This window comes from Egretta garzetta, unplaced genomic scaffold (genome assembly GCF_000687185.1).
Source record: "Egretta garzetta isolate BGI_Z169 unplaced genomic scaffold, ASM68718v1 scaffold45, whole genome shotgun sequence".
Lineage (NCBI taxonomy): Eukaryota > Metazoa > Chordata > Aves > Pelecaniformes > Ardeidae > Egretta > Egretta garzetta.
The window spans coordinates 12237586-12258160 of NW_009260028.1; the positions used below are offsets into that span (position 1 = coordinate 12237586).

Here is a 20575-nt window from a genome sequence, read left to right on the forward strand (position 1 = left end):
TGTGATGGGTCCGTCTGTGGGGCTGGAGCATGATGTGTGTTTTCAGAAGCCCAGTGCACTGCCACTCTCCTCAGGTCTGCAGCTCTTCTCTCTGGGAAGCAAAACCAGTTATGCATCCATTCAAACACTCATGTTGCCACCTACCGAACTCCAAAAGGGAATGGCTTTTTTCCCCCCGCTGCTGCACTAGGGTCACCAAAGGAACCGCGGGGCTGCTGAAGCTGCTTCTGCCAGCTGAAGTTCTTCAGGGAACCACACCACCTCGACAAAAGATGTGCGGCCCAATTCCTACTGCATGCGCTGTGAACCCAGGCAAATGCCAGCAGCTTCTCTCACCACTTTAGTTCACTGGTTCTCAGCCTTGCATGAGCTGAGACAGGAATATAAGGCTCCTAAAGAAATACGGTCACAGGGGATGGAGGGATATATTAGTTAATAGTGGTAGATATTGCATGCATGGGACACATGCATACAGGGAGCTAAGTAGGCTTTGAAGGGGGTTATTTTGTTTCCTCTCAGTTGTTCCATTGCTGGTTTCTTTTTCTTTTTTTGCTGGGGTGGGAACCTTTCATGTTTATTCAGGTTTAATAGTTGAAGCATAGTATCTCTCAGACAGTAATGTATGTAGGTCACTGGTACTGCCCTCAGAGCTGTGAACTTTTTGTTTCCCCCCTAGTGGAACAGCTAGTTCAAAGTGGAGGCAGCAGAAATTCTGTTCACAGTGTTGGAGCAACATCTTGCTAAATGACATCAACTAATTTTCACCACTTAGTGGAAAGCAATAAAAAACTTTTCTCCGCGCTCACAGGAGAGAGCCTTTAGCAACATGTTTGTATCCTCCTAAAAATCTGAGAGACAGAAGTGCTTCATTCAGGTTTCGAAACTGGAAATGGAAGATCAGAAAGCGCAAATGCCTCCTCTTTGATCATGCCTGGCATTAGGTGACTGGCCCTGATGGGTGAGCTGTTATAAAGCTAATTTCCAGAAAGAAATCTCTTAAGGGCATGCTGACAATTAAATTCCTTATCTTGCAATTTTGCATCTCTTAGATCAAAATGGATCTCTTCCCTAACTCCTTTGCTAAGCCTTAGCTATGAAAGTTAATTTTGTTTGAAGAAAGCACAGAAATTTCTGGAGAGACCAAGTGAACCCCCATCCACAGTGAGCAGCAGCAGGTAAGGGCAGATCAGGACCGTTACACCACAGTACAGATCTGCCAGGTGCAAACCATTCCCTCGGCCCCGTTTTCAAAGGCACACCAGTTTTACTTTCTTTTGTGTTGTTTCAGAGTCCATTAAAAAGCGTTTGTGTTTCTGAGCTGCAGCTGAAAACCCTTTCTGAGAGGATAAACTGATGAATTAATGTTTACATCTGAAGTGCGTCCCTGTGAAAAATTATAACGTTATCATTTAGCTAAACAAAGATTTAGCTGCACTTTTTTCTCCTTGATCACTTCTTTACAGTGAAGAGCCATGCTTTCATTGGATATGGACTCTTCATCTGAAATGTCTGGGTTTCTGTATCTGCAAATGAATCGCAATGATGAAAACCCCCTAATATTAGGGGTCTTAAAGATTTAGAAATGTTATCCTGTCTTATTTAGCTTTCTTGAGTGACAGATGGGCATGTGACAGCATAAATCTTCATCTGTAATATAGGTTGTGAAAACAGTGTGTGTCACACAGATGGGGGGCTGAACCGAAATTGCACACATAACCTTATTTCAGGCATTTCCTTGTCTGCGAACGCTTGATATTGGCACCCTAGGTTTGAGGAGGAAGTCTCACATATTTCACAGATGAGGTGGGGGCAGGAGTGGTTTCATCACATGCCACCACGGTGGCACAGGCAGCTGTCGGGGCTAGGGGCTGTATTGCTGGTACTGGAATAGCATCACTGCTATTTATTTATTCACTCATTCATTCACTCCTTCATTCCGGCAAACTGGGTGCTGGAATAGCAGCAGTGGCACCACTGTCTGTGAGGATCAAGCTAGAGCAGGATGGCACATACACTTGGGTGCTTAGGGTGGCTTTGCCACGAACCTAAGAAAATGTCAATTAAGAGCCTGTGCATAGGTGTCTACCTGTGAGCTATGTGTCGAGGCTGCTACCAGGGCCGTGGAGTGCGCATTCACTCTCTAGTGCCACTCAAGGTGTCTTAGTGCACTTTGCCTGACCTGCAGCAGCTGGTCTGGAAGGTCTCAGATCTCCCATAGATCTTCTATCACGCCTACCTGAGCCATTGCAGGGTATCTGAGACATCCCCATGGGGATGGTGGGTACAGCCCAGGGCTAGCTGCAGATCCTTGCCCTTCTGCAGGGACACCTGTGAGCCAGGCAGGACAGCCTAGGGTCTCTAAACTGGTTCTAGATACCTCTGCTTAGGCAACTGATGCCTGCCCAGGAGTTCACCTGAAGCACAGCAACTCTCCCTGCTCAGCTGACTGAACCCAGCATCTCTGCGGTGGCCCTGGAGGGGTGCTGACAGCAGAGGACCCCGTCTCCAGAGAGTGGGCCACCCTCGGGTCAGGTGGAGGTGGCTGCAGCATCCCCCCCACTTCCTTGCCTTTGCTCTCCTCTCCTTCCCTTGCCCCAGTGCTCCCTGCACCTTGCTAAGAGCTCGGTACCCTGCTCCACGCACGGACTGGCCCCGATGCCCAAACACGGCCTCGGGTCGCATGTGTCCGTACGACACAACTCAGCTGTGACAAACATGAACTAAACCCTGTGTGGCACAGGTGGAGCAAAGCAGCAACTGGAGATGGAGAGACAGGGCAAACCCAGACCTCCATCTGTTCGTGTATCCAGTCCAGGAAGGAGGTGGTTCGGCTGTAGACGCCCGGCTTGTTCTTTTCTGCACAGCCCACTCCGAAGCTGGTGGTCCCCACCAACTTCCAGATACTCGTATCTTCACATGCTAAAGGTCCCCCGCTATCTCCCTGGAGGACAAAGAATTAAAACAAACATCAGTGCCCCAGAAAAGGAGAGGAACATCTGTTTGGGGGGGTAGGGGGAGAGGCATAGTCTAGTAATTCAAAGTCTCCTGTTTCTGCTCTGTTCTGGGTCCTGGGAAAAGCATCTATTACAGCAGAAGCTGGAGATTTCTTAGAGATGCGTATTAGGTCATATTTGTCTTTCCCCAGTTAGCAGTACAGTACAACAGAGGAAACATTGAATCCTGTTGTTAAACAACGTTTAGGTGCTGGGGAGCATGCCTGTCCTGCAGGCAGGGCATCGCTAATCTGCAGTCTCCATGCCATGGTCTTGGTCTCTCACAGCTGCTTCCCTCAAAAAGCTCTTAGCTATGGCGCTGAGCTGAGCCCAGGGTTGCAACAACAAGCTTGTACCCCATGTCCTTCCCTGCCTGCTCCTGCATGCAGTCTTGCACGCTGCTTTTCTGGCCCTTCCCAGACACTTTGGTAAGTGGATTCAACTAAATGGACTCACACCTAAGTACTGAAAACTCTCAAATTCTTTTGCTGGGGCAGTTTCCTGCCTTATGAGCGTCAGAGCCAGCACAACAACAGAAAAAAAGGGAATTTGGAACAAGCCTTTCCCTTTAGTGAGTAGGGCTCATTTTGCAATTTGGAGCCATACACTGAGTGTGCTGCCTTTGGGCAGCTCTCCCAGGCATAGCGGCATGCTGGTGCCAGGTACCTTGCTGGGGGAATTGTGCAAACAGGAGCTTAAATGAAGATCTATGCACCTAACACCTTGCGTTGTCTTGTCCCATGCATAATTGGGACTGAGCAAATGTGGAAACATAAAGTTACCCCCCAGCCCTTGCTCTTCATCCATGACTAGCTCAGTGAGTCCACGTTAGTGTGTATGGGGATGAGACCCGGCACAAGGTGCCGGTACTGTGTCCAGTTCTGGAGCCCTCAGCACAAGAAGGACATGGAACTGTTGGAGCGGGTCCAGAGGAGGGCTACTAAAATGATCCGAGGGCTGGAGCACCTCTCCTGTGAGGACAGGCTGAGAGAGTTGGGGTTGTTCAGCCTGGAGAAGAGAAGGCTGCGGGGAGACCTGATTGCGGCCTTTCAGTACCTAAAGGGGGCCTATAGGAAAGATGGGGAAAATCTTTTTAGTGGGGCCAGCTGTGACAGGACAAGGGGTAATGGTTTTAAACTAAAACAGGGTAGGTTTAGACTGGATATAAGGAAGAAATTCTTTACAATGAGGGTAGTGAAACACTGGAATGGGTTGCCCAGAGAGATGGTGGAGACCCCATCTCTGGAAACATTCGAGACCAGGTTGGACGGGGCTCTGAGCAACCTGATCTGGTTAGCTGTGTCCCTGCTCACTGCAGGGGGGTTGGGCTAGATGACCCCTAGGGGTCCCTTCCAACCCAAATCATTCTATGATTCTATGATTTTATGAAGGTGGGCACCGTCATGACTCTGACAGTGATTTTGAATCATCACCACCCTGTGTTGTGAAGGATCCTCTGATCCACAGCTGCTATGAACCCCTCTTCCCCAAAGTCATTACCAGTCCTCTGAGTTACTAAAACACCTCTCCCTTTCTTCCTTCTCCTGCCTCACTCTACTCTTTCCAAAATCAGCACTTCTGCTTCTCTACTGACATACACTTTGGCTGCTTTTTACCGCGGGGTTTCTACACCTTGCAGGTCTGTGGAGCTGCTCACAGTGCAGTGTAGTGCAGTTCAGTGCAGTGGCCACAGCCAGGGCAAAGAAAGGATGGCACCATGCTGTAGCACATGCAAGAAATTAAAAAATGTCTTAAGTAAATTTGGCTTCAGAAGTAGCAGATACGGTCCACAGAAGAAGTACAAGAAGGGAATTGTAGCATATGAATGCATGCACAGTCAGTGACTGATATTCATGGTAAACAGTGTAAACGGCACAAACCCAAATGTTTGCCCAAGAAAAGCCTGGGAGTGCCTTCTGATAACTTATCGCTCATGCTTTTCCATTGCTGCTGTTAATGAGCACAGTTGCAGTTTGGAAACTTCCATACCTGGCAGGTGTCTACCCCTCCCTTTAGGAAACCGGCACAAAGCATTGAAGGTGTTATGATCCCACCGTAGACCTCCCTGTGATTGCAAATTGCATTAGAAATGAGAGGAACACCTGCATAATTCATGGTGTCAGATGTATCACCTGTTAAAAAAAAAAAAAAAGAAAAAAAAACCCTCTCTATCCTTGAAACTAATCACTGATTACAAACAGCAAATGTTTTAGTATATGAAGAATTGGCAAGCAAGGGTCAAAGAAATATGGTTAAAATTACAAGGTACAAGTAAGGCAACTAAGTGTCTCATCACTCACAGAATCCAGTAACTAGCGATGCTGTAGAGCTGTGGATTATCACAGCATATAATATAAAACTGTATATATTTATGTTTCTACTTCAAGCTAGACAATCAATGACAGTAATGAACTTAAAAGCTAGTTGGACACTAATTGTCCTTAGTGCCAAAATTTGTTTCTAATTTATCACCTGTTCTGTTAGTCAACAAAACATCTGCAAAAATCTGATTTATTTTAGAAATATTTATTTTATTTTATTTGGAGTCTGAAAGGCTCATTTCTACAAATGGGAGTGTTTGCACATTGTCTCTTGTCAATTTATAACTGACTTTTTATGAGGTGAACCTTGCTTTCATTTTTTCCTCACCTTTCGCTATTTTCTGTAGGTCATGTAACATACTGTTCTTGTTCCCTGAACAAAGGGAACATGTTAAATGAGGTGAATGACAAACGATAAAAAATAATGACCTGAGAATTCAAGCATTTTCACATGAAAGTGATGCCGTATATATTATTGATTAACATGACCTGTGAGTCATGGTTAAAAAAAAAATAATTCCCTTTTCTTTGTGACATTATTCACAGATCCAATTTATACATCATCCAACCTACCTGCAAATGCATACCTGCTTTCTTTGAAAACATGGATGGTCGATTCTTGCATTCAGGCTGTGCTTTCTATGCTTGAAGCTGTAAAGGCCGACTACAACATTGTGGACAGTGTTGCTGTCTACATGGCATATTCAACCTTTTCACAGAGTGTACCCATCCATTCCTTGTGATAAGGGTTTGTACTGCACTTCTGCAGTTCAGGGTGAGCATAAAATTTAGGGATATGTCTTCTTTCCCCCCCTCCCCCAGATATTCCAAAAAATTTAATGTTGAACAACGCTCCAACCAAATCCCGTATTTACTGCATGTGAGATGTTTTCATGTAGTGTGATCAACAGCAGACCATTTAAAATACCTCCTTCCACAGTTGCTCCCCATCCTGATACCCAACACATTTTCCCTTCTGGGAACTGTTCACCAAAATTCGGCAGACAAATTGGCTCTATGTGACCTATTTTTTAAAAAAAAAGAGAGAAGAGAGAATTGCTTTTAAAATTTAGCAAAAAATTGTGTGCCTCAGTAAAACTTGAGGATTTCCCTTGCAGTGAACTTGTTATGAGCACCACCACCCACTCCCCACCGAAAGTCCTGCAGGTCTTTTGTCTTATGGCCAATACCCCAGGTTTGAAACAATACCTACACCAGGCCCAATTAGTTCCAAGTATGAAGCAACAGAAGAAGATGTTGGCAGGTCAATAAATTGAAGAATGAGCAAACAAAAAATCCACCACATACACAGCTGATGGGCAGACCAGAGACTCCACGGCACGCTCCTCGGGTGGAGGAATGGCCTTGGCTAGCCACGGCACGACCGCATGGCACCTCCAAACAGGTTTTGTGCAGCGGTACATACCAAGAGCCACACATGCACATCTCTGTGCCCTTCTGAAAGGGCAACAAGACATCTGGGGTGCTCTTTGCTTCCCACCCATCGGCCCATAGAGTTTCAGTGCCTCTGTGCTGTGCAATATAATCAGCATTTGATGCTTGCAGGGACAAACTGTGCCATGTCAAGATGAGCTGGCACTGAGCAAATGGAGGGAAGAATCAAGGTATTACTGGGCAATTCCTGGTGGTTCAGTTCTCCACAGCGCAATGATCCAAGCTCAAAGCATCAAGCCCCCAGCATGAAGCCTCCAAACCCCCAGGCTGCCCCAGCCCCCCAAGGGCATAGCGGGTATCTCGCTCGGGCGCAGAGCCCTTACTGTTCTTGATAGCCTCCCAAACTTATTCCCAAGCAAAAGAAAACAGCACTAGCTGAGACATGAAACAGAACAAAATCAAGCTGAATTTTCATTCAAAGGGGAAGTATAAAGTATTTCAAGATAATTGACCCAGGAACTGACAATCTAGATGCGTCAGAGAGCGCCGGCTCCCCTTTGCAGAAAGCTCACAGTGATTAGGAGGTGTTGGCAGGTGGTCATTTAAATTCATCCAATATTATTATACATTATTTCAATTCACTAACTGTGTCAGCTGCAGGTAGCATCCTGCTGAGAAAACAAAAGCAGTCTTCATCTAAAAGCATCGTTATATTTTAATTGCCTTTTACCCTTTTTGCAATTTAAGCTTGATTTTCAGCTTTGGACACTGCTGGGTCTCCCTATACTCACAGAAAGGACATGATAAAAATCTCTGTGACCTCCAAGTAAAATGAGGTGGGGTGTTTATTTTAGATAGGAAAAATATTTAGAAAGAAAAAAGTTAATGTTTGCCTATTATTAAATGCCTTCATTAAGCTAATACCAGAGTGGATTTGGAACATTTTGCAGAGCCCCATGACCACGTTGTTGCTCCCCGTGCCTGGGTATCGAGTACAGAGGAGTTCCTGATACTGAGGCTGGGGTGTTTCTGCCGGTGTGGTGTGAACAGGGATGGCTGCCTTGCCATCACAGCAGCAGGCTGGCTCCATCTACACTGCACATCTCTCATTGCTTTTAGAAGCCATGGGGACCCACTTGACCGTCCTGGGTCAGGCATACAGAAATTTCCCTGTCTGTACTAGGGAAGACCCTTTTTGCTTTTAGCTAGAGAGGTGAGAAAGTCAAGTGAAAGCTAACAGAAAGAATTACCATTGAGAGCAAGCGGTGCTGCCAGTTTCATCAGCGCTATATCATTTCCCATTGTCTTGGGTTTATAATTTCGATGGTATACAATTTTTTCCACTGAATATGGGTGAACCTGGGTGTCTTGCTGAGTCACAAAACCAACCTGCACGGTCCATGAGCTTGGCAAGTACAGGCTGAAAGAAAGAGGTAGGAGAGAGCGAAAAACCTTCAAGAAAACCCTCAAGTTTCAGAGAATCACAGAATCGCAGAAGGGCAGGGGTTGGAAGGGACCTCGGGAGATCATCCAGTGCCACCCCCCTGCTCAAGCAGGCTCACCCAGAGCAGGTTGCACAGGACATCGTCCAGGCGGGCTTTGAATATCTCCAGAGAAGGAGACTCTACAACCCCCCTGGGCAGCCTGTGCCAGTGCTCTGTCACCCTCAAGGTAAAGAAGTTCTTCCTCACGTTCAGCTGAAACCTCTTATGCTTCAGTTTGTGCCCCCTGCCCCTTGTCCTGTTGCTGGGCACCACTGAGAAGAGTCTGGCTCCGTCCTCGTGACATCCACCCTTAAGATATTTGTAAGTATTTATGAGATCCCCTCTCAGTCTTCTCTTCTTCAGGCTGAACAAGCCCAGCTCCCTCAGCCTTTCCTCATAGCGAAGATGCTCCTAATTGTCTCCTAAGCTTACGAACCACATAAAACTCTACAGGCAAATAGCTACAGTCAGCTGTACTTGCTTACCTATCTATTAATATTGGCTATGTTTTCTGTCTAATGTCTAGAAATACAGAAAAGGGTGACTAATCTTAGTAACAGACTGGGTCGCTGGTATATTATCTGTGCTGCTTTCTACAAATATATGAGAGTTCTGCACTGGCCTACCTGTCTGTCCTCCTATGTTACCCCACAGCAGTCGATGCTGCTGCCTGGCGCACCCATGCTCAGCCATCAGCCAGCTCAGCGGCACTTGTGGTGAGGTGTTTTCAAGGGAGAGGCTTTCCTTCTGGAAGGTGCTTCTGCCCCCAGGCCATGAGCAGCCACAGCTTTCAGCCTCCAGCACACGAGCAGCTCTTGGCTTCACCCCGCAGGGCTAGTGGTGGGTTAACAACAACGCTTGGGAAAAGGCTCCAGGGATGTGGGTTGTGTTGCCAGCTCCCATCCCCATCAGCCTTTCAACATGCCACAACCAACTGGGCTGTGGGGGACAGAGCTAAGGACAAAAGTCCTAAAATGCTTAATTCCTAAGTAATTATTTTTATGGCAACACAGGGCTCTAAATAGGATCTAGGAGTGGGATTTGTCTTTCCCACCTTTCTCTCTACTGGGTGTAAAAGCAACCTACAGGACTTGTTCAGAAGCAGGCATCCATGTTGTGAGTGCCTAAAAGTGGTCAGACCAAACCTGTTGTAGCTGTCTTTGGTGAAAATGTCCTGCAGTTTGTAAGAGCAAGAAGAGCTCTCCTGCACTATTAGCACCAAACAAGACTGCGAAGCCACCAGACAACTCTTTATAAATAAGAGACAGGGCTATGTTTAGAATTACACAAAAAGGAGGAGTCCAAATAACTGTTTAGCATCTGTTTACAACTCAAAGACTACTTCCAACAGCATAAAAAGGATCAGTGAGCATGTGGTACAGGGCACCAAGCACACTACAGCTCACTGACTCCCGCTGATTGATTCTGTCAACTTGAAAAGGATCATGTCATTTATTTTGGAGCTCCAGAGTACCAGAGCAGCCAAGTACAAATTCCTCCTGAGCTGTTAACTCGCACGCAATGTACAGAAATTGCAGATCAGGATACCTGAAATCTAGCACTTAAATGTCATTTTAAAGTTGATTTCCCAGTAAGCTGGAGTGCCCAGAATATCTGAAAACTGGGACCACTTCTTGGGAAGACTTTTTTTCAATGAAACCTTGCACTCGTGCAAGAAGAGAGAGAGGTGGTTTAAATGTTACGGAGCAAGCCCATGAAATAAGGATAACCCAGTCTCTCCTGCAGTTTATTTTTAAGAGAAAGCACGGTGCGTTAGCCCTCCTCTGCAGTGGCCCCACACACAGACCCCCTTCAAGTGGGGTCAGTGGGACACCTCAAGCAACATGATTTACGGACTTACTCATAGACGCAATGGGCAGCCGTGATGATCCAGCGCGGGGCGATGACGGACCCTCCACAGAGGTGGTGCCCATGGAACTGCAGGCTGACCTGCCAGGGCCACTGCCGCGGGGAGGACGCGTTGCCCCCCACGATCCGTGGCCCGTAGCTGGCCCTCGTCCCGCACACTGCCAGAAAGCAAAGGTTACAGTCTGTGGAGGAAATGCAGGCATGGTTTTGGTCACCTTCAGCCCCTCTACTCTCAGCCTTGCTGAGGCTGCCAGGTCTCTGCAGCAGGACCATCCCCATCCCCAAGGTCCACATGTCAGGCGGTGGCTTCCCCCAGAGGTTTCTCCTCCTCCTGTCCATCCTTGCAGAGCTGTGCCTGGCAGCCAGTATGGGGGCTGTGGGGCTCACGTCTTCTCCCCTGCCGACACAGAGCTCAGATGAGCTGTAAAGCACACCGTTCTGCCCTCCTTAAATACACAGGGTCCCAGGGGCCCACACAGGCAGGCTGAAGCATCTCCTCCCCCCTGGTGATTATTTGGCAGGCTGAAGCATCTCCTCCCCCCTGGTGATTATTTTGCTGCTGTCTTTTGATTTTTCATATCCCGATCTGAAAACTAGCTGATGTGGAGAGGTGTGGGATGAAAGTTCAAATGTTAAGACAGAACTTCCCTTTCCCCACTGCAATGGCAAAGAGTTGGAATTGCAGTATCAGTCCATGGACTCAGGTCACAACCCTTAAATGTCTATTTCCTATTGTGATTCTCACCAACATGCTCATGCTGCTTGATGCTCCCAATCTGCCCTCCCAGCCTATTCTCACTTCCTGAAATTCTTCTAAATTTTATGTAAGAAATATAAATTTTCTTTGGTGTGATGGACTGATGGTATAGTAGGCCCTGAGTACGCTATTCCTCCCGACTCTTGCCATGCTGTGGATGAAGAAGTGATTTAATTTTCACTTTTCCTGATTCTTACCCAAACATTTTAAGATGATCACATTGCCAGAAGTGCATTCCTCTCTAAGATGAAAAGACAGTGCAGTATTAGAACCAATTCACAAATACTGGTTTTTTTTTAATATTGCGTCATCTTCCTGTATAGCTATGTGCACATAAATATAAGTAACTCATATATTAAAAGAGGTACAAAGTCATGTACTCATCCAATCTACTTAGGGTATTTAGCTGAAGTACTTAAGTTAGGAGCTCAGACACCACTGGGAGTCCGCAGACCATATGCTGCCCTGCTGAAGAGTGGTTCACTCTTCCACGAGGGGAGGCTCATCGGCAATTTTAAACATGTGATCTGTAGTCTCCTTGGATCCACAGCTTGTTTCGCAGTGAAAGGTAACTAAGAAAAACAAGCAATTGTCAGGAGGAAGAAATGGACTGTAAAGGGTTCATAAGCCCACTGGGAAATATCTAGGGGTCTGTAAACTGAAACAAACTGCTTCACAGTGGAAAAAGATAAGTGCCTGGTGTCTATCCATTGGCAAAAAAAGGGAACATGGGACAAATATGCTTTTCAAATAGCTCATTTTAAAGCTTTCTTTGATTTAATGGGGCTTGGATCAGGCTCTTAGTTCGTATTCCAGCAAGACTGCTACTGAACCTTGGTCTACGATGCATAACAACACCAACCACTTATGAAGTCCTACATACCTGAAAAGACAGGCAACGATCTCAAACTGTTAGTAATTCTCCTTCTATCGATTGCTCTCTTTCTGTCAGGATGAACAAGCTGAGGCATACCTGAGGTTTGTTGCATTGGGCAGGGATGTCACTTGATCGGCTGATAACCAGTGGCTGAGGGACACGAAATGTCTTTGAAACTGTTTTTCGACTGCAGCCACGGGCAGGTAACCTGAACTCACGTAACTGCAAATAAACCATAAACACAGCTTCCTCAGACAGCATTTCAGTAATCTGTTTAAATAATTCAGCAGTTCTGCTAATGAAAACCCAATGTAGCAACCACAATAATCAGATTCTGACACTTGATAAAGTAATCCTATCCTCCCCAAGAAACGCTTCTTATAACAGGCAGGTATTTTTGCCATAATCATGTGTGGAAGTCACACAGGCTGAGAGGCATTTAACTGGCAGAGAAAGTAAATTTTAATTCTAACATTGCAATAAAGCTTATATTGTAGGTGGTTGGCACATTTCCTGAAGCACTAACAAGACCATTGTCTCCTTTTTCTGGAGTTATGTTTTGCAGCAGGGAGGATGAGTATTTGTAATTTTTTCTTGTCTTTTTTGTTAAAAAATTGAGATGTATTTTATCCTAAAAGCAACGAGAATTTATTCAAAGAACCTTTATACTGCTAGCTGTCATGTCCAGAGATCAGAATGACACCGTTGTAAGAAATAACAGAGCATCATTGCAAGTCACAACTTCAAACTCTTTCTCAGTTGTGTGGAAGTTTGTGAAAGAAATGGTGTTTTTCCAGGAGCAGAAACAATCCAGTAAGAACCGTCTCGCCAGGTTCTTCTCTAATTGTGATGTGGACCCTAATTCCTAACAGATGTCATGACGTGGATTGTATGTACAGATTTCCTACACAGGAAGTAAAAGAAATGGATAATGCTCATGTGGTTTTTAGTGCCTCTCTGACAGGCCGTAAGCTACTAGAGAGACAAGTAGGATTCAGGCATCTGCACCCTGTAGGGAAGATTTAGCCAAACCATTACATTTAGCCATCATCCAGGATTTATAGCAGTAATAAATGGTATTTGCAGTGTACAGGTATTCAGGACTACTTCCCACATCATCCAAGAACTCCTCAACCCTGTCATTCACAAAGGTGGATTGTTAAGTCCTTTTTGATTTTAAAGCACAGACTAGTACAAGGTTTCATTAGAAAGATTGAAAACCTCAGAGTTTGTTCAAAATGCCAAATAAAGTTTATTCTGTTTTGTCTTCATACCTTGAGAAACCCAGGTGTTTGCAGGTAGTATTGCCATACTCTGCTTTCCAGTCATCAGAGCAGACTGTTCTCCACGATCCAGAAGCAAAGACTTGCAGCACTGCTTTCTTGCCACTCAGCCGGACTTTGAGATCCAAGAGAAGAAAAGCCCGAGTGAGTTGTGAAGAAGAATCACAGGTACACAACCAGAACACACCAGTGTCAATGCCCTACTGTGGCATCCACATTTCTTGGCTCGCTGAGTTTTTACTACTTGTCTTTTCATCATTTGGATCCTTTGAGAGAATTTTTCTGTGTTGGTTTTTTTTCCCCCTTCAAGGAAGGGAAGCAAGGTACTCTGAGCTAGAACAGCCAGGAGAAAGAAGTCTATGCTCATGGGGATGGATAGGGGATGCTAGCTCTAACAGAGATGGAGAAGGCTGCCTTGCCCTCCAGTGAGGCTAGGCAAGTCTTGCTGATTGCAGTGAGTTGGAGCTGCAGACGTTTGGCACCGAGGAAACCTACGATCAAGGGAAGGGATGGAAGGTGGTTGACACCTCCTGCATTGCCCAGCACAGTCAGAGAGGTGGATGCACTTGCACTCAGCCGCCCCTGGGCTCCTGTGGGGGCTACCTGCTTTGCTCTGCTAAAACTGGGGGCTGGCGTGTCTGGGCTGATGAGCGTGTAAAGGCTGGGGAGAGGAGAGATGTGCAGGTTGGGAGCTCGGCTCCCAGGGGCTCCCTCCCCACCCCAGCCTGGCTCTGCTCAGCACAGCCCTTCCCCACGGGCTGCTCTCCACGCCAGCCCGGCCGCAGGGCTGAGCTGCCCCATGGAGCCAGCACTGCTGCAAGCTGGGCTGCCTCCAGCTGAGAGACCATCAGGGAAATACTGCGGGGGGCCCAGATACAGAGCTGTCATCTACAGGCCCTTCGTCCTGCATGTCGCCGTGTTCTCCTCGCCCCTGCACCCCGCACCATGGCCGCTGCTGGGGCGCAGAGACCCAGATGTGCAGGAGGCACCTGGGCAAAGGCACATCTACACGGTCTGCCCAGGGAGAAGGGAGGTCACGCACGCAGTCACTGCCGAACAGGGGTTTCTCACAGGCTCCCATGGGCCAGCTTTATGGCATTGCAAGGGCGGACAAGAAAAGCAGACGTACTGCTCACAGGTTCCACAGAGGCCTGAAGCCTCCCCGGGGAAAACACACCAAAGGTTGAAAGCATCGTGTGGGGTTAGCTGGGGCCAGAAGCTCATGGTTCTTATTCCTTGTATTGCACAAGAAGAAAGCTGTGCTGCCTCCTTACCTGTAGGTACAGGAGTCAGAATTACAAGTGCGCTAACCTAAAAATCAGTTATTCTGTTTACTAATATTAGAGTCCTTTCCTTCCGGTGGCTGCAAACGCCACAGTTATCTTCCACGGCACAGGACAGGGAGGGACCATTTAAAATGGCCATGGGATGCCCAAAACCATTACAGAGAGAAAGTCAGACCTGGGGGCATACATTTCACACATGAAGCAGCAAACTCAATGCCCAAAAGGCAGTGCTGATCTCTCCCATTCCTATGTCCCCTAAGATAACGACGGGATTTTGCAGTCTTCAAAACTGACACAGTGCAAGCGTGTGCCAGTGAATGCAGAGAGTGCTATGCATACAGACCACGGTGCCTCTACCTTGCAGGCAGAGGAAATGCTAGCAGCCAAAAAGCATCTGGGCTTCTAATGGAGAAACATGCCCAATATGGCAGCAGTAATATTCAGCAATCGTCACATTTGTCTTGAGCAGTTTGATTTTGCATGAACTGAAAATCAATAGCTCAGAGACGTTTTTCCTCTGAAGTGGTGATTTAGACAATCCACCAGTCTCTATCTTTCTTGTCTCCCCCAAACTCTTTAGAACATGCATTTCTTGATAACGTGCCAGATGCTACAGGAGGAGGCAGGAGGGATTTATTAACAAATTTAAATTACCGCATCCGTACTCATCCTCCCCTTCTTTACAGTTGAAGACACCATTGCACCTGGCTGATTTCTGGATACACTTAAAGGATGATCGGCAGCGAAACTTCCCAATGCAGTTGTATTGGACTAACAAGAATGAAAGAAAACAGGGTGATGAAAACACACTTGGATATTAATTTAACACTTCTGACTTCCATTATCTGGCCAGATTTCTGTCTTGCTAAGGAAAAGATGACTCCCGTACTCTAGGAACTTTTGAAATACAACCTGGAGGTTGCTACACGGTGCTGCTAAACTCATCCATTAGTAATGACTCGGAGGATGAACCAGCCTTGCTGTCTGTGCTGACTCCTTCCCAGCTCCCTCTACCCAGTTTATGTTTCACTCCAGGGCGAGTTTCTGCCTGGTGCCTCAGCCCCCCAGCAGAAAAGCAAAGAGACCCTTGCAAAATACAGCCAGTGCACTCTCTTCCTGAGGGGATGCCTCAACCTCCTGCAAGCTTATCCCTCTTGCAAATGTGAAGGCATTGCTCCAGCATCAACATATTTGGCACCTAGACCTGGGCAGGTCACACTTTCCAGTCACAACTAAACTCATTCTCCATTTTCTTTTCCTTTGTAGAAGTTGCTTGTGATAGGGGAAAGTTCTTGGATTCTTTGAAAAGAAACTTAGAGAAGTAAATTACAGGACAAAAATGTGTGTGCTACCTGAAGCCTCCCCCAGCTTCTAAACTCTTAGCTCCCCACCTGAGAGGAATCAGTGGAGTTTTACTAGAGAAAGGTTTCCTGGAGCTGCGGGTTTCCCGGTGTGGTAAATATTACACCCATCCTCTCATGAATGCCAGATCTATTTTATCCGTACATGTAAATAAAATTTAAAGCCATCACATCAACAAGATTTTTCACTTCAGCAAACAAGCCACAGTAGCAGTTTAATTCCATTCTAAGTAAAAGACTCATGAAAAATTAAGCATTTGAATGGTTGAGCGAGAACTTAATGAATAACTAATTGCACTCACCACCCAGGCCAATGGCAACTGCTAGGATTACTGCAAGGAATAAACCACAGATATGTGGAAAGTATTTAAGGGATGTAAAAACATGGCACACTGAAGGTGGTTCAATATCTCCTAGAAATGAAACAGAGAGAACAGCTTCTGTGAAGTTAAACCAGCCTGAGTTTGCAATGAAAAAGATTTATCTAACATTTTAAAAGCTGGCAGTAGTAACCCCTGCATGCACTTTATGGGCTGACCGGACCCAGAGGGGTTTGGATTCCCTCCTCAGGGGCTGAGAAGGCTCCAAGTGTTTTGGGGCTGGCTGGTGCTCTCAGACACCCCTTCAGCATTTGCCTCATGAGGGGTCTGAATCATGCCCTTACAGAGCACCTGGCCTGTCCTCAATGCAATCAAGAATATGAGCCCTAAATTTTTATTTTGTGGGCTACAACACACTGTGAGCTTTCGAACTATGTGAGCACCTCTCCTGAAAACCTAAGTCCCAGAATAAAAATGAAATTCAGACCTGTTTTGTTTGTGTAATCAAACCTGTGTGCGGGGTACAGGCATATCCTCTGAAGACTTCAGAAAGCTCAGGCGAACTAATAAAGTCTTTCAGTGGAAGTAGCAAAGAATGGACTAGTTTGAATCTCCTCCGTATGACCATTCCTTTCTGTGAGCGAACTAATAAAATCTTTCAGTGGAAGTAGCAAAGAATTGAATCTCCTCCGTATGACCATTCCTTTCTGTGATGCCTCCTGACACTTGTTGGTCCCAGTGCTCCCTCCAGCTGTAGCCCCAGCTGGACACTGCTCTGAGCACTGTGTCTGAGACAAAGGAAATCCTGGGACACGGCCAGACACCACATAGCTCCGCCTTGTGCACCGGGGAGCTAAGTCCCATGAACGATGCATTCCTCCAGAGTTGGGGTAACAGAGGCATGGAAATAAGAGGAGCCTAAAGATTCAAACGGGAGCAGGGATATTGGAAAAAGACAGGACTAGCTAGCAAATAGATGCTCAAGACAAGAAGGAGGAAAGTCACTGGTCCTTTTGGACTTGGAAGCAAAGTTAACTGAAAATAATAGAAAGCTAAATTTGCAAAAAAGCAGGACCCCCAAACTAGTCTTGAAAAATGTGGGCAAAAGTGATCTGTTCAAAGTTTTTCTGTAAAGATAAGAAGAGAACTGAGCAATGGCTCAGGGCTGAGTTTTCACTTTGCAAGGAAAAAAAATGCATCTGAAGTTAAAATACACATCAGTAGTAATTGCTGAATACATGTCATGAGTTGGACCAGTCCTGCTCACCAGGCACCTCCACAGCTGACCTCAGCTTAGTGGTATTGTGAGTCTGGAGGACAACAACCGATTCCACTGAAAATAATGAACGGTCCACTTATTTTAAATATATTCTGATACACAGAAAGCAAACTAGCATACACAGCTTGGTCATGGGCCTCTGTTGAAGTTATTCGTTATGAAACCTATGAGAAGTAGCAAACATGCATGCTGTTCCTCCAAGGGTGCTGCTTTGTATATTCAGTTTTATAATGGACCAATTTCCAGGTTGATAAAATGTCAGATAAGCCATTCAAAATGCATCTGAAAAGCATGGGCAAATATTTGCTATGCGGCTGAAGTGTGTGAACAATCTGGCTGTGAAAAATGCTTGCGTATGCAAGCCGACAAAAGATGTCATCACGTGTTAATATGCTGGCAAAAACTCACGGTGGGGGGGAGTGAGGTTGTGTTTCTTCTTCCTCTAAGTGATTGCTTTCTCTGACTGAGTGGGTGAGCTAGTTTTGCAAGGCTAGAGACTTACATTAGCCATTTAGGTTGCAAAGGTCAAAAAGCTGTGCGGTATCCCTACCAGATCCATCTGCACTGGGGTCCACTTTTGCTTGTGGTATGAAGAAAAATCTTTTGAAGGAAAACTGAACTTCTGGTACTGGTGGTTCATCTTCTGTAATAGAGATGATTTCAAGACTTCCAGTGGGATTTGTCTCTTGTACCTGACTCAACAGGAGAAAAAAAAAAAAGAAGATAATCACCTTGTAAAATGTTATCATGGAATAGTTTGCGTTGGAAGGGACCTTTAAAGGTCATCTAGTCCAACCTCCCCTGCAACGGGCAGGGGCACCTCCAACTAGATCAGGTTGCTCAGAGCCCCATCCAACCTGACCTTGAATGTTTCCAGGGATGAGGCATTGACCACCTCTCTGGGCAACCCATTCCAGTGTTTCACCACTCTCATTATAAAGAATTTCTTCCTTATATTTAGTCTAAATCTACCCTCCTTTAGTTTAAAACCATCGCCCCTTGTTCTATTGCAACAGACCCTGCTAAAAAGTTTGTCCCCATCTTTCTTATAAGCCCCCTTTAAGTACTGAAAGGCCACAACAAGGTCTCCCCGCAGCCTTCTCTTCTCCAGGCTGAACAACCCCAACTCTCTCAGCCTGTCCTCACAGGAGAGGTGCTCCAGCCCTCGGATCACCTCTGTGGCCCCTCCTCTGGACCCGCTCCAACAAGTCTGTGTCCCTCCTGTGCTGAGGGCTCCAGAGCTGGGTGCGGTACATTAATTTATGTACTTAATGTTCATGAGAGGACATCTTATAATTAATTTACCAGAAAACTACTGAAGTTCAAATTGTTCAAATTTGTCTAAGCACCATAGCTACTTTTAATAACTCACTCTGGGGGTGTGAATCCATCCCCTGCTCTTTAATCACAATAGGAAACGAGAAAGATTAAAAGCGTATGACACCTGCACAGCATCCGACAGGATCCTCGTGCAGCGGCCCGCTGAATTTTGCTCCAGAAAACCTTTGATCACTTCCTACACAATGAATAGCAATTAAAATAGGCTGCACTAGAATTCAGGGTAAATAAGTTTGAAATGTTAATTTCTGACTCTGGTTCCGCACACTGGGCAAAAGGAATCAGATTTTTTGAACTCACAGTTGTGTGAAATAATCCAGGTTTGTTAAAGACAGTGGAGCTGGTAAGCTGTAAAAGCAGCATAAGTGTTTGCAGAGTCAGTCCCAGAAAATGCTTGCGATGACACATTTTAGGCAAAGAATACATTTTGTCTGTGACACTATATCTTTAAGCCACCTGGAATACCTTTTCACCTTTCAGCAAATAACTGCAATAAGATTTCTACTTTTCCCCATGATAAAATTTCACGTACGTTTTAATGAACATAAATTTTGTAGAGAATCTGATAGCTTTACGGCAGAGAAAAGCACAGCTTGCTGCGCATGATTTTTAAATATTAAAAAAAAAAGCCTTTTAACTGGTGTGTAAGTTGTCCATCAGGAAACAAAACAGCATTGTGAGGTACACTATGCGAAAGCTAAACACCAGTGTGTCGTGTATTTAGAGGATATCACATGCTCTCAAAGCTGTACTCACCTCTTCCTGGGAAGTCATAGTTAAAAGCAAAACTGTTTTCTTTCTTCATTATCAAAAGAAACCAAAAGGAAATTCTGAGGTTGCTAAGCCAGTCTGCTCTGGAAAGGTTTTCACGGAGCCGCCCGCGGCTGCCCGTTCAGTCATCTGTTGCATACGGCATCATGGCAGCAGCCTGTGTAATTCAACCTGGTGAAGGGGTATCGGGTAGCCCCCGATGGCATGGCTACGGAAAGGGGAAGATAAAAATTCAGCACCTTCCTTAATTAGCCTAAGAGCGTCAGGTAATATCGTGGTAGTTGCAAACCTTTCCGTAACCCCCTCAGCAAAGGAGCACCACAAACTGCACAGGAGCGCGCTTGCTCATCTTTTATCAAAACGCGTGCGGCTGAGGAGTCTGCCGAGAGCCGTGGGTGGCAGAAGGCAGAAGCTCCAGGTGCTTTGTCTCTTCAGCACACAAGGCCCATAGGCTCACCTTGATCTTCCTTCACTTGGTTTGGCCTTTGCTGTGTGCTTGCAGCAAAAAGCTCTCGTAAAGAGGGTTTTTGAAAAAGACCTATGCTTTAGTTGCAGATAACTTTTATAATTAAATATTGCACAGTATTTTGGAAGTAGTTTGCAAGCAGTATCTCATGTTTCTGAAGTATCGACTCATTTGTACTCTGGGATTTAAAAAATGAAAATATATGCTCAGCTGCATAAAATGCTCAAGAGTAGTAATAATTTGGCTTCATTTTTTTACTAAGAAGAGAGATTGATGACAGAGGGGAGGGTGGAGTGAAGAAGGAGGAGGAGAGATGAAGCAAAAAGCCACAGCGATGTAAGTGAAACAAGGCTCCTGAGATGTCAGGGAAGAAATGAAGTTTTTCCATGGCAAAACCCATGTCCCTGGAATATGGCTGCAATGAGGAAAGCTGTTCAGTGCCTTTGCTGTGCATGATGGAAACTGGCACTTCCAAAGGAGAGGACGCCATGTCACTATCCTATTAGCTGTTCACACCTAGGCCATGACATCAGGAGTTCTATATCATCACTTAGGCCACTCTTTCAGCAGCCTTCCCTGGAAAGGGAAACACAGAGGCACATAAGAAAAAGAAAATTTAAAAAAAAAAAAAAGAAAGCAGGCAAGGAGATATAAGGAAAGCTGCACTTCTTGAGTTGCTCACAGTGCTCTGATGCTCTCCCCACCGGGCTTCAGAGACAAATGGTTGGAGAAGCAGCCCAAACTGGCCAGGTGACCCAAGGGGAACTTCAACCAG

General features: G+C 45.8%; 1 protein-coding gene across 1 annotated transcript; it reads right to left on the minus strand.

Moving 5' to 3' along the window:
- Positions 1–70: 70 nt before the first annotated feature.
- TMPRSS3 (transmembrane serine protease 3) lies at positions 71–19337 on the minus strand. Its single transcript, XM_009641014.1, has 13 exons — positions 19320–19337; positions 17776–17917; positions 15929–16039; positions 14920–15036; positions 12971–13094; positions 11793–11918; positions 11017–11060; positions 10055–10220; positions 7960–8129; positions 6243–6338; positions 4983–5125; positions 2789–2941; positions 71–91 (listed from the first exon to the last, which is right to left on the minus strand). Exons 1-13 carry the CDS (start codon positions 19335–19337, stop codon positions 71–73), a joined length of 1431 nt encoding a protein of 476 aa, XP_009639309.1.
- Between the last annotated feature and the right edge of the window lie 1238 nt (positions 19338–20575).